The sequence below is a fragment of the Lates calcarifer genome, linkage group LG15, assembly GCF_001640805.2.
Source record: "Lates calcarifer isolate ASB-BC8 linkage group LG15, TLL_Latcal_v3, whole genome shotgun sequence".
NCBI lineage: Eukaryota > Metazoa > Chordata > Actinopteri > Centropomidae > Lates > Lates calcarifer.
In genome coordinates, this window is record NC_066847.1 from 21,970,559 (window position 1) to 21,984,672 (window position 14,114).

Genomic DNA, 14,114 nt, shown 5'->3' on the forward strand with positions numbered 1-14,114 from the left:
ATGGCTCTCAGAGACACTGATAAATGAGCACTCGCTGTCTTGGGCCGATGGTGTGTGGGGAGGAGACACTAGAAGCCATCTAATCTCCCTCCCACCCTTGGTCTCTCTCTCTCTCTCTCTCTCTCTCTCTCTCTCTCTCTCTCTCTCTCTCTCCCTCCCTCTCTCTCTCTCTCTCTATCTCTCTATCTCTCTCCCCCACTCTCCTACTACCCCCCCTTCACCTTCCTTTCCCCTCTCTGTCCTTCTTCCCCCAGTGCTTGGTTATAATTGGTTGGAATTCAGGCAGCCCCAGATGAGCATCTTACCCACACACAGACAACTTTACTAGGGTCACTAAAACGGAGTACAGAGGTAGACAGGCAGCTGGCAGATTCCCCTGGCTTGTGTTCATTCAGGTGATTGCCTGCCCTGTGGCTGAGTGGCAGGAGATTGTCAAACCCTGATTGGTTTTCTGTTTTACAAGAGGGGTGGGCCTCACCTCTCTGGTGCGGACTGACGAGCTGAGGGCTGAAGGGAAGGTGTTTAGTGAAGGCTGTCAGACTCAGAATTCATCCTGTGATAGACGGAATATGTCCTTGTCAACACTGGCGACTATGATTGATATCTGTAAGCTCATTTAAATCAATTTTCTGTTTTAGCTCAGGTCAGCTAGCTTTTTATTTCTGCATTTTTATATCATGTCCAGACAGATATCCAGCAGTAAAACTTGTAGTTTATACAGACTGTAACATGTACTGTTGTTAGTAACAATATGTTACAGTAAGTCAGAGACTTCTCACTGTTGCATGTTACACTCAGGAAGTCTCAGTATAACTGCAATGTTGTGGACAGCTGCAGGCCTGAGGCCGCCCGCTGTGTGTTAGTGTAGACCCTGTGGTATTTTAACCCATGCCTCACTGGTCACAAAGAGGAAGGGCTGTGGCCTCTGAGAGTTGTGCTGCTGAGGCTGCCGTGAAGGCAATTAGCAAGGGTTGGTTTTGATCAGATGGCGATAAGATTTTAATTAATTAAATTTAAAAATGGCATTCGTATTGTGGGCCAGCAGATAAAAAACAAAACCTTGAAGCTCCAGAAATGTAGTGCTGTGTCACTATGTCAGGCATCTGTTGGTGTGACAAGCAGAAAGTATTCTCAGCCAAAACAGGCTTGACAAGGTCATAATTTCACTGTGCTGGTTTCATGTGCATTTCTCTGCATATGGAAAACCAAGTAAAGACACTAGACTAGCAGTAAATCCTTATACAAATACACATATGCAATTTGTAAATATAATACAAACCAGCAGAGTATCCTCTTTTTTAACGGTCCCATTTGTAGAATGATTTATTTGACTGTCTCTCTCCCCTCCTGGTAAAAAGCTTTCCACTCATGGACAGTGTGAGAGCTGATGTTGAGCTCTCTGGTTGTGTCCTAGCATTGTGATCCAGACCAGCTGGATGCCATTCCCTATGGGAATCATGAATGTGAAGGTTGTTAAAAGATATGGAGCCCTGGACACAGCGTGGACTTACTGACAGCAGCTGGGAGAAGGGGGAAGGGAGCAGAGAGAGGAAAGAGAGCACTGGGAAAGAAAACTTTGTGGAATTCATAACAGTAGCCTTAAAATGAATGCCTTTGTTTTCAGTTTCACTGCTAACTTTTTGCTAAAAGTGACTAGCAGTTGAATTACAGACAGGATCAAAGACAAGTCTATTTTCTTACTCAAGCATTAATTCACTTCAGCAGTGTGCTACTGGTAAAAAGATGTGCATTAATCAAAACAGTCTCAACACTCTCTCAACCTGTTATTCCTAAAGCGGTTAAAATGTAAATAAGTCGTGTAAGGGTGCAGACATGTATTTTTTTATTTTGTCTGGGTTTGTGTGCAACAGATGAGGCCTGAAGACATATTTTGGCACTTGTATGTTTGGGTTATGATTTTCTTCTGGTCTTGCGGTCCTCTTTATGCGGTGCCCAGAAAAACAGACTCTTCAGAAGGGGCGCATTCAGTAAACATGAAGAACACAAGTGCACCTTCAGCGAGCCTCCCTCTGGTCTCGCTCCCAGGCCGCCCGGGTCAGTCTGGGCTAAGTAGACCACACGGTTAAAGCAACAAACCTCCCACTGGGTCAACAGTGAGGGCGCAGTCTGAGGCTCACACCTTACCAGCGAGCGCATCTCATAGTCAGACATACACATACACACACACACACAAATGTGCTCAGCAGAGAGAGAGGCTATTAGGAATATGAAGAGGAGGGACTGGTGGGATGGCAATCATGGAAGGTAAAAAGGAAGAATGACAGGACTGAAGGAGAGACAGAGGACAGACTAAGTGGCTTTGATTTGTTCTCCTGACATATGGATTTATGGAACCATTCATCATCTCATAGTCAGCACATGAAGTGGCTCTGTAACTGTTGATCATCTGCACACTGATAGATGAGAGCATATACAAACTGAGAAAAAAAAATCCTCATAGAGAATAATTTTAAACATCGCTTTTTCGTCCATTTTGTCTACTCAGAGGCTGAAGGCTGCACTTTCACACCACCCCGGTGCCATCGCCAACGGAAACATGAACTCCATGGGCCACATGATGGAGATGATGTCATCGCGGCAGGAGCAAGGCGCCCACCACCACATGCACTCTCACCCTCACCAGCACCTGCAAGCCCCTCCGCACGCGTACCAGCACCACGGCCATCACCACCACAACCAGGGCCACGGCCAGGGTGGGCACCACCACCCACAGGGACACAACCCACATCACAACTCCCACAATCCCCATCTCCATCCCGGTCACCCACATCAGACCTCACCACACCCTCCAATGCACTCTGCTTCACAGGTAAGCACAGCACATACCCAGGAGACAAGAGGCTTTCAGATGGCCCAAAGGCAAAGCCACAAGTTCAATAACACATTAACTACTCTGCATAATAAAACCCCTCATATAGCCAGAGGCCACTGTATATCTACCATGACTAAAGCGAGGCAGTGCTTTATTAGCTCTTTGAGTAGTTTAGAAGTCAGCTATTAGTGGTTTAGTATAGAAGTATAGCTGTAATGATGTTTCAAATTCACAGCAAGTCAGTGGACAAACACATTTTCCCTTGCTGCAGCCATAATGCCAAGTAGTTTCCTGGCAACCATCTGAAAGGTAATTTTTTCCTTTGAGGTTGGTCAGCTACAGGTCAGCATCAGATGCCCGCCATGGAGGGAAAGGGTCATGAAGAGGCCATAAAATAGTTATTATAAAAGATGCTCAGGACTGTCTTTTGGAAACTATGCTCCACACCCTCCTACGCTGCCAAGCTGCCATTATGTGGCCACAGCATGCTCCAGGTGGAGAAGACGTTTTATAAATGCTGGTCCTGATGGTGAACAGACAGCCTTGGCTAATAGTCCTGGAACATCTTAGCAGTGAATATGTTTGGTTTCATTTTAATTGAAAGTTTGAAAGTATTGCTCACAGCATTAAAAATAATATGATGTGAGACACTTTGTCCCTGCATTGTCTAACAACCTCTGCAATGCCAAGCATTTTGGATGAAGGGCAGTCAGACATCAAGAGATGCAAGTCACTGTATGTTCCAAATGTACCATTAAGGCATTAAAAAAACACTCTGTATGCACAGCGGCCGTTAAAGCAGCTTGTATTTTCCATGGTTCTCATAAAAATGGTAATGATCTGAAGACTGAAAACACTTGACCTTGCCAAGGATATGTCAAGATCTGTCAGTGCATGTACGGTTTTAGAAACAGGCCTTTTGACTGTGTCTGATGGTGTTAGTCTGAGTGGAAGTGGGCGTTGGAAAACTGCCTCCTGACACCTATTTAACAAGGTAGGTAGGCTGGTGAATCAGCCCAGTCACTCACTCACTCAAGTCGCTCCTGACGCCCAAAGCCCAGCTCACTGAGCACGTGGCACAACCAGATGTTGTTTTTGGGGAATTTGCCAGACATGGAATAGATGCAGGTGGTAATGTATAGATGCTTGTTTAGAGGCGGGAGGCTTTGATGACAGCAGAGCGGTGACAGCAGACAGGTGTCCGGCTGTTATCCAGGTGTGTCAGAATACTTATATGTCTGGTTGGACGGTGGCAAACAAAAGCTGTCCCCCCCACCCCACCCGCCCTTGTGTTTTCAGATGTCACCCGCAACCCAGCAGATGCAGCCCACGCAGACGCTGCAATCTCCGCCCCCCAGCGGCGGGCGGCGCAGGCGGGTGGTGGACGAGGATCCGGACGAACGTAGGCGGAAGTTTCTGGAGAGGAACAGGGCGGCGGCAACAAGATGCAGACAGAAGAGAAAAGTGTGGGTGATGTCGTTAGAGAAGAAAGCAGAAGAGCTCACTCAGACCAACATGCAGCTTCAGGTACAAATAAAGTTACACTCTGAATCTAAATCTGTGCACAACACAAGCTGACACTCACAAGACACAGCATGTATTTTGTCTCAGTTCCTCATTAAGATATTTTCCTGTTTTACACTTCACATAAGACAACACAAACATTGACTAATATTGACTGTAGTTAGCTTAAAAGAGCATTCCAACTATTTAACATTGCATTTCCATTAAGTTGGGGCACATACAGATAGAATTAAATAAGAATTGTAAAAAAACACAATCAACACAACAGAGGTCGGGATATTCTGATTTTTAGTCCCTACTACAAGTGAAGCTACAAAAATAATAGATCCTACAGTAATAATGCCCATAATGCTACTGAATGTCCAAAATTTCTAACAAAGGTTTTCATTTAAGAATATTAAGTCTTAAACCCAATCCAAAACATAAAATAACCCTGATCAACAAATAAATATATATGATAGTTATTTTGAATACACAGATATTTGTATTATCAGTAAATTAAGGATAATAGCATAGCCCGCTTAAATTGTGGATTCCCAGGATGATAGTCCTAAAATGCCTCTGTGTTTTTCCTGCATTTCAGAACGAAGTGACCATGCTAAAGAACGAGGTGACCCAACTCAAGCAGCTTCTCCTTACACACAAGGACTGTCCCATCACCACTATGCAGAAAGAGTCCCAAGGTTACCTCAGTGAGTAGCTCAAACATAAACGCAGACACACACATACATTTGGGAATTTGACCAAAAAACGCACCCTCGTCTGTGTGCCTTAGCCCTATGGTGCAGATAGCACTGCTGTGGAAATGCGCAATAATTGTCTTGCCAGAGGAGAGGTATGAACTCCACAGACCAAATTGTGATGGACACACAGTAACTGCCAAAACTCTTCACTCCTACGTGCTGGTATCCAGCTCCCACGCTCGCTGCTGCAGGACTCTTCCTTTGACATATGGGTGTTGCACACTCTGGTAGCCGGCCTGGGCTTGGAGTTGGTAGTCTGAATCCCACATGAGACTTGTTTTTCCATCCGACAGCACCTCGGTGCACGGAGGCGGCCCGAGACACAACGTGAGAAAGACGTCACGGGCCTCGCGCTGGCATCCGAAACCCTCGCGGATGTCCCAGGATCTCACTGATTATTGGACTGTGCCTCAGCCGTGCATGACATCAGAGTCCCACCCTTTGATACGGATACGAGTGACATTTCCACGTAATTAGGATAAGGCACCTCCCTGTGTGGCTTTAGCACAGGAAAATAAGTCTCACATCCCCTTTGGCTGAATGGGTCTTTTATACAGGAGAGAGCCAACTCCCAGACTGGGCTGGGAGAGACTTTCATCGATGAGTCTAGCTTGTGTACAGATGTCACCTTCAGTGTGTCCAAAATTCATCAGGCGTGTTTACGGAGTTGAGTGATTCACTTTTCCATTTTTGTGTTATCCATTTATTCTATTTTGGAATGGATGACAGCTGAGAAGTTAGGTGTGAAATTTAGTGTGCCATTTGTTTGAAATTGATCTGTTTCTGCAAATAAAGATGTCTTTTTTTTTACAATAACAAGATTTGGTCTGTGTTTTTTTGGCGATTTTTACTATCCCATTATATTTTGAAGCCTCTCTGTACACTTTGAAAGTCACAGCATTTTTACTTGCACAGACACACACATGCTCTACACATGCTGTCCATCCTCAGTGATGTCTCTGCTGTCTCCTCAGGTCCAGAGAGCAGTCCGGCGGGAAGTCCAGCGCCAGCATGCTCGCAGCAGCAGGTCATTCAGCACAACACCATCACCACCTCCACCACGACTGTAGGGGGCAGCAATGTGCACGGGCAAGCCAACCACCGCACAGACATTAACCCCATCCACTAGGGATAGGAGAGACTATAACCCCCGGCTGTATCCCCAAACTGCCCCCATTACACCCCTGACCTTGAGCCTCTGCTTTCCGAGGGCCGCCAGCTGCACACGCTGCCCCCAACTGCCCCCCCGCCCCCCATCAAGGAAAACCTCAAAGGCCTGTGTGGCTGTTCTTTATACAGTAGCTACAGTATGTATTTTTATAGACCAACCCTATTAACGCATAAATGTTCTATGGTTTGTTGCCTCTTTTTTAATCGGCTTTTTTGTGCTTAGCAGAAAAGGGAGTTTTGCTAATCTCATGCAGCCTTTAAGTGACTTTTTCCATTGTGTTGTGGTACAGAATGGACAAATGGTTGTCATGGAACCAGAGGAAAAAGACTTAAACCTCTAACTGTCATCTCTATAAGCAGAGCCTGCGTCTCTGTATGCCTAATGGACTGAATAATGAGTCAAATAATTCTCTGTGTCACATGTGGACAGTATGATGAGTGTGTGTAGCATGTGTAATCATACAGAAGACTCTGAATAAGTGAGTGGGATGTTGCTGCCTTTAACTTGTCTTCTGAAACCAAGTCAAACTGTCGCCATGATGTCTTGAAGACAGGAATATGCAAGCAGGTGTAATGATCTTTTTCTTTTCTAGAAATGTACATGACTGTTAACCTTTTCCCTGTCAGAGGTATTCTCAAAGAGTGTTATGATTATACAGCATGACAGTGAAAGTACCGTACGATCAAATAGAAGCAATACATCGCAGTATTGATCATCTTCTCTACTGTATGTCCACGTTACGATCAGTATGGCCAAGCCACTCTGGTCCTGTGGGGACATACATGATGCTGTTACAGCCACAGAACTGTACACTGTGATACCAGTGAGGCAGCTCGGGAGTTGAGACCAACTCCCACGCTCTCCAGGACCAACTGAAGCTTTAATTATTGAGGCCTCTTTTTGTGTGTGTTTGTGCATCAGGATCCACATTTTTGGATTCAAATTCCAAATGAGTATAACATTTGATTGCGTACGTCTGTCCGCATAGTTTCGAGTGCGCATGTGAATTCTGTATATTATGTGCTTGCGTTTTGCCTTCTTTATCTGCAGAACAAAGTTCAGCGGGTGTGTAAAGAAAGAAAAACAAAAAGAGAGTAAGAAAGTGACTATGAGCATGATTTTTTTGTTTGTTTGTTTTTGTTGTTGTTTTTTTGTTTGTTCTGGACTGGCATCCCACAACTGGCAGTGTTTTGCAGATTCTAAAGGGGAGTAGTTTATGCCTGTGCTTTCCAAAATGTCACAATGTGCCTGAAGTTTTCTTAAAATCTTTGGTTGGCTTACTATAGGCAACAAAACCATCATTATCATCTTTTTTTCTTCAATACAATCAAGGCATTTATCATTATTCTCTCTGTTAATGGCTTTGTCATAGATGTCTGCTGCATGTTACCGCAAGGCAAAACCAGCTGACCAAGGAGAAAAATAACCCATGTCCCATTTGACCTCTGACCTCTTCATCTTTCTCCCCCTCTCAGGCCTCCTCTGTGTTTCAGATTAGCGATGGATGTATTGATAGCGATATAGGCCTGACCTTTTCTATCTCCCCGCTCGCCTTGAAACTCAATGCCTTCTCGTGTTGACCACAACTCCCCTTTCTCTCCTCTTCCTTATGACCAGGAATGTCGATTCACTAGCATGGTGACCATAATGCACTGTGTTTTACAGTCGGATGGATGAAATACATTCCACTGACAGGTGGAGTGATCGCAGAGCTGTCTATGCACTTTGTCCTCTGTCATGCCAGAGGGTAGAATAGCCATATTAAGGTCCGAGTAATTCTCAGTGATATCCCCTCCCCACCCCTTTTTTCACACACCAGCGAGAAACTTAACTGGCTTTTACAGAGAGACTGTGCCTGGCATGGATCACATATCTATACACAGGGGAAGGGAACCTAGAGCTTGTATTGTTGGATGAGGCTCAGTTAAGGACAGTGTGCTGTTAAGTTTGTGCCCTTTTTATTCTGGAGAGAAAAAAAAGAAGCTCCAGCTTTGTCAAAGATGAAGGACGTTAATTGAAAATGCTCTTTACTCTCATAGTGAATTACATTCAAGTTTTCTTGAGGAGTTCAGACTGTTAATGCCACGTCTTAACCGTGTGAGTCCACGTGTGCAGCAGAGTACACGTGCTGATGAGACGGAGAAATAGATTTTCTTGAAAAGGGCTTTGTCTTACCAACCCTTTGAACTGAAGCTTGCCTTATTTTTGTTTTTTTTAAATAAAGTATATATAGATTATTAGGCCATTCCAAATTAACCTCTTGCATGTGAAAAATATGGTAATGACCTCAGAACACTTTCAACTGGAATCATTAGGAGGCTGTTGCTGTTTTACATTTAGATATTTCATTTTTGACAGTGGATCCGGGTTCAGAAAAAGATATTTGTTACTGTACAGGCAGACGAAAAGGACAGATGGAAGTGCAGTGTGAGTGTGTCTGTGTGGATTTGTGTGAGAGGTGGAGAACAATTACTACACATTAATTATGTTATAACTGTATTATTTTAAATTGAAAACTATAAATATTGTACATAATGTCATTCATTTCTGTAATCCTGTACATGTAATGCAACCACCTTTCTTTTTGAAGGGAGTAAATGTGTGGTACATGTTTGTAAATAATGTTTGCATAGCACTTGTTGCCTTCTGTTGTATGTCGAGGCTCATTTTAGCGCTTAAATAAATTGTTTATATGTAATGAACCGATGGATCCATTCTTACCTGCATAACTTTGTACATTTTTGTGTCTGTAATGACATTGTCTCCATTTTGTTTCTGTTTTGCATTTGTACAGATGTTAAAGTTATCACTGCAGTTACATTACGGTATGAAAATAAAGCACTTGTTCTGTAACATAGACGACTAACTGATGTGATTTGATGTCACCACCAGCTGCACCTCTGTAAATCTGTTCTTCACAGCTATCATTTCCTGTGTTGACAAACGGGGGGTTGCAAAAATGAGCTGAGAGACAATGAAATATCAAACTACTCTTCAAATCAAATGATCAACATGCTTGTCCTTGAAACATAACTGCTCATTAAATAGTTAGATGCTTTAAAGGTTTAGAATACTCATTAATTATTGAACTGTCTAGACAGCTTGATAGTTGCCTGATGAAATAACATGGCTGTTAACCTCGGGACACAAACTCTCTTTGTGGCATTCTGTCAAAATGTCAATCACTACAGAAACTCTGCCGCATGTCAACCAAATTTTAGCCATAACAATGAAACTAACACTCATTGTGTGTTCTTGCAAGTTTTGGACACGTGCTGCTCCGGCATGCAAAGTTACCCTGTGCTTTCATCAGAGATACTGAATCATTTCATAGTGTTTTCGGTACCTAAGTTCAGATGATCAGAGATTTGATGGTATAAACTTTGCTGTTCAACTTCAGTAAATGATCACAGCAATTCTGCACTGTTTCTGTTTTTGAGTTTCTGTGTATGCGGTGGAATTTCTTTGGAATATGGTGACCCCTGGTGTGCATTTTGTTGAACAGTACTTAAAGCGGTTGGTGCATAAGTGAGATAGAAAAGGTTGAATGACTGCAAAATCAGTTGCAGTCATCTCTGAACATTAACACAATACGATTTAGAATAAAAAAAACATTTTATTTCAAGTCTGTTCTTCAGTTACGAGGTTTATTCTTTACTTTTCTCCTGAATGATTGCAACATAAACTATACTTCCCTGACACAATCCCAACAAAAATAAACATGAAATGATTTTCATAGAATTCAGGCCTGATAATCAGACTGAACTGCCATTTAGTTTATATCTGATTCTGAAATGTGGGCAGCAATTTAGAAGTCTGAATCCAGGCAAGGAGAACTTATTTTCATTTGCAGTGCATTAGAGAGCAGTCCAAAGCCCTGAACATAATGTCACCTCTGCTAAAATGCTAAAAAAACAAAAACAAATCAGCTGCGAAGACGTGTACCAAATCTGTAAACGTGCTGATTTACACTGGATGAGACAATCAACAGTCTTTCAAATCAACGCTCACTGATCGAGAATATGCTCTTTAAGGTGGAGGTGCTTTGATCAGCTGCATTTCAACAATAAAACATTTCATATCCAGCCTCGTGTTGAGAGGAATCTGTCAATCATGTCAAAAGACCTCGCTGGTTGGTCGTAAGGCAGAATGTGTCCCCCTCCTCGGATGATGATCTGAGCGACGAGAGAAAACATGAGGAGGGTTTTTAAAATGAAACGTGTGTGGAACTCTTTGTCACATCGCGTCCACAGTTGTGAATATGTGCTTACCTGGTAAAACTCTTTCACTTGTCTCACGTAACCTGCCACCTCTGTGTCAGAGGGCTGAACCTTCCAGTGGTAACGCTGGGCTGTTTTGTACTCATCTGCCCCAGTCCAGTTAACAGTAGGCAGGAACCTCTCAGTCAGAGGAGCAGCTACAATTACATCCAGCTGACCACTGTAGATTAAGACCTGGACATGAGGAAAAAGAGCCCTTGATATTAATAATGTGAGAGATGACTCATATCTAACTGAGTCTAAACTGCATTAAAAAGTGTTGTCACTGTGCATTACAGAAAAACTACAGTGGACAATTCTCCATCCCTCACCCTGTAGTTGTCCATCAGCTCCCCCAGCCATGGTTTGATGCTCTTCATGACGTCCTGCAGGAGGTGTTTCTCCACCTCTGAGCCATCATGAAAGGTCAGGTTCCCCACGTGGATGGCCCGTCGCACGGTTGGCAGAGTCACAAACTGGGAGAAGTACTCCTGGTCTTCAGGCTCCTGTAGTGTACACAAATAATACAATTATGAGTTTATGAGTATATACAACAGCTCTTGCTCTTGCATGAGCAGCTTTGAGCTCTGCCAGTGTTTCTAAGTACCTGACATGTCATGTAGTTGAAGTAGTTGGTGCAGCCTGTAGCATTTTGGAAGAAGGAGGGATATGGATCCACGTCACCATTCAGCAAGCGATCAAAAACCTGAGGACAGAAGCATCAGCTAAGTCTCAGTCACAATAAGATTACAATCAGTATCAACTTGTATTTTGGGAAATGTAAGAGCAAGCCAGTGGGTCTGACCTGAAAAGCCTCCACCCACTTCTGCTGCTGGATGAGCTCAACCCCCTGGTCTGTCTGCTGATTAACATACTCTTTTTGCTGTTCATCTACCATTCCTGTCTGGTACAAGAACTCACCGTAACCACCGAGCATCTGAAATGGAAAGGAAGACTTTTAGGGGCACGTCCCACAGAGTAACAAGTACAGAGCACCCAGAAAATTCTGAATGATGTGGTTTTAAGGAAGTTACTTGACGTCAGATACACACCATTTCTGGATCACAGAGCCCATCACCAATCGCCATCCCTTTAAAGTTGATTTTCACCTTGGCAGTGGGGTTGTTTTTATGGATGTAGTAAGAAATGGCAGGAACGTACTTCCCTGCATAAGACTGTGAAGAAAGAAAAAAGTTTACATAGTGAGGACATTTTCTTAATGACATGGATTGTTTTTAAATTGTTGTCAGAAGCTACTATGGTCTTGTTACTTTCTGATAAGACAGAAAGTATGAAATGTCATGCTTAGTCAATATGAAACTGGTATATGAGAGTAAGACATGGTATATGTATTTATATCACATACACTTCCTCTAATGAGCAAAAAACATCTGGGAACCAAGTCATCCTGTTCTTCTGTGCACAAGTTAAAAAGCCAATTCTACTACTTAAAATGTTTACATGACAATTATTTACCTCTCCAGTTGCATAGAACTCATTGGACTGATACTCGGGAAAGATCTGGAAAAACTGTGTTAAAGCACTTTTAAGGGAGAGATAGAAACAGTTAAAGGGTCATTAACCAGTAAAACACCAGACTTGATATATAGATAATGTTTGAGTTGGATGGCAGCATTTTACCTGTACAGATCTCTGCCTACGTCATCCTGATTCTGAGCATAACCTCTGTCGTCTTCAGTGAAGCTGAAACCTGTTCCAACCTGGAAAAAAAAAATCCTTCAAAATCTTTTGGTAAATATTTATACATACATACATAAAAAAGTGAAATGAGGTGAGAAACCTTGAATTAAAGGTGTGCTTCATGTCTTTTATTTGGTCTGAGGATGGAAAAGGAATACATACTGGATTGTCAATGTACAAAACTGAATATGTGGTTGTCCAAGCGTAGTCTCTCAAACCAACTGCAAAGAAAGAAAAGACACAGGTCAGAAAGTCCAAGTAATGCTCTAACACACACTTTACAGGCCACAAGATTGTTAGTTTGAATTTGGATTACAATGTCAACATGTAGTATGCTGCTGTAAGACAAGCCCAGTTCTTACCAGTCATGTTCTTATAAACCACATATGGTCCATGTTCCACGAACAGACCGAACATGGAGGTGCCGCCGGGTCCGCCTTGCAGCCAGAGCAGGACCGGAGCTTTCCCTTGGCTCGGCTGTCAGACAGATCAGTACAGAGATAAAGCTGAGATCTCAGCTCCACCTTGTGGTGACTTTAGTTTATTAACAAAAGGTTGAAAAAAAAAGAAGAAGTCTGGCCAACCATGTTGGTTTAAAAAAAAAATGAATGAAACTAATTTACATACATAAGATTTGCTCTGTTGGTTCTGAATTTTACCAAAAAAGAAATGCATGTCATGCATATGTCCAGTGATTATATGACAGTGATGTGTGTGGTGAACCTTTTCTGCACATTTATAAAGGTCTGCAAAGTCTGTGTCATGGAAATGCCATTTCACTTCACCTCATTGAAGTATGAAATACACATGACTGATGACTGATTTATAGCTTTACTAAAACAAGGGTCAAGTTCCTTAAAATAGCTTTGATAATATTCACTCTTCCTGTTTGAAAACATGTGATATTCAATACAAAACAAAGTCTGCCATGATAGCTGGCATTCCCATATTGCAGATGACTAAACACACAATGTCTTATCACATGTTGACTGAGGGGCTGCAGTTAAAATATGGTAAGTACAATAAAGTCCAGTTCCTGAGAAAACAAGAGCTTCTCTCCCCCTCTGTCTGTGATCATTTCACAAATGGCAGCAACACTGACAGTAATGTAAATCAAATATGGAAAGCCCACCTACCTTGAGTGCAGGGAAGAACCAGAAGAAGAGGTTGCTGTTGTATTTTTTGTTGACAGTGAGGTACCCTGCATAGCTTTTGACATTGACACCTGGTAGCTCTCCTACCAGACTCAGTTTCCTGGCTGAAAGAGAAAGATGTCAACATTCAGGCAACACGAAACATGCTTGTGTGACACTGCAGCCTCTGAAATGTCATCGTTATGAGCGTGCCTGACTGCATTATTATTGCAGTGTTATGTAATCTAAGTGTTCCTCTACCTTCATCTATGGCACCCTTCTCCAGGTAAGGGGTGAGAAAGAGAGGAGAACCGGGATCCACTCCGTTCAGGCCGCTGACACGGAGAGATTTTCGGCAGAAAAACGACGAGCAGCTCCTTGAGTGTGCAGAGTCCAGACAGGCCCACAGTAACAGGAAACCCAGAGTTTCCTTCAACATCCTGCCAACAATTACAAAATGCATCTCAGAATACAGGCCTGGCCAGTGATGTGGGAACCTTAAACGCTGCAAGTCACCACAAGATTTCAAAACAGCCTGACCTCAGTGACATCACACGCCTGACTGCGGGCGGAAGTAGTAAAAAATAGAAGAAGAAAAGAAAAACATGTTTAATTTGGTAAAACTCACCTCATGTCCTGTATGGAGATGTCTTTGCAAGTTGTGCAGTTATGGACTGAGCGAGAAGAATGAACCTGTGAGGCTGTAAGTCACATGATCAGCTCTGAATGGATCATATGAGATATTTGATC

At 42.9% G+C, this 14,114-nt stretch overlaps 2 protein-coding genes across 5 annotated transcripts in view; one reads left to right on the forward strand and one right to left on the reverse strand.

Annotated features, from left to right (window-relative positions):
• The window catches only part of creb5b (cAMP responsive element binding protein 5b), a 42,757-nt gene extending 33,629 nt beyond the window's left edge, over positions 1 to 9,128 (forward strand). For 3 of the 4 annotated variants that reach the window (XM_018688505.2, XM_018688513.2, XM_018688499.2), the window contains 4 exons: positions 2,507 to 2,830; positions 4,133 to 4,360; positions 4,941 to 5,049; positions 6,075 to 9,128. In XM_018688505.2, coding sequence (XP_018544021.1) covers positions 2,507 to 2,830; positions 4,133 to 4,360; positions 4,941 to 5,049; positions 6,075 to 6,229 — 816 coding nt within the window. In that variant the 3' untranslated portion in view covers positions 6,230 to 9,128. Of the gene's footprint in view, positions 1 to 2,506; positions 2,831 to 4,132; positions 4,361 to 4,940; positions 6,054 to 6,074 lie in introns of those variants that run through there. The other variant, XM_051076265.1, reaches the window with a different exon arrangement.
• Positions 9,129 to 9,901: 773 nt separating this feature from the next.
• Positions 9,902 to 14,112, reverse strand: cpvl (carboxypeptidase vitellogenic like). Its single transcript, XM_018688524.2, has 13 exons — positions 13,993 to 14,112; positions 13,626 to 13,804; positions 13,368 to 13,489; positions 12,594 to 12,708; positions 12,394 to 12,452; positions 12,172 to 12,251; positions 12,007 to 12,073; positions 11,583 to 11,705; positions 11,336 to 11,467; positions 11,138 to 11,236; positions 10,863 to 11,036; positions 10,543 to 10,725; positions 9,902 to 10,446 (listed from the first exon to the last, which is right to left on the reverse strand). The coding sequence occupies exons 1-13, from the start codon at positions 13,995 to 13,997 to the stop codon at positions 10,348 to 10,350; spliced, it is 1,437 nt and encodes a 478-aa protein (XP_018544040.1). The 5' UTR covers positions 13,998 to 14,112; the 3' UTR covers positions 9,902 to 10,347.
• Between the last annotated feature and the right edge of the window lie 2 nt (positions 14,113 to 14,114).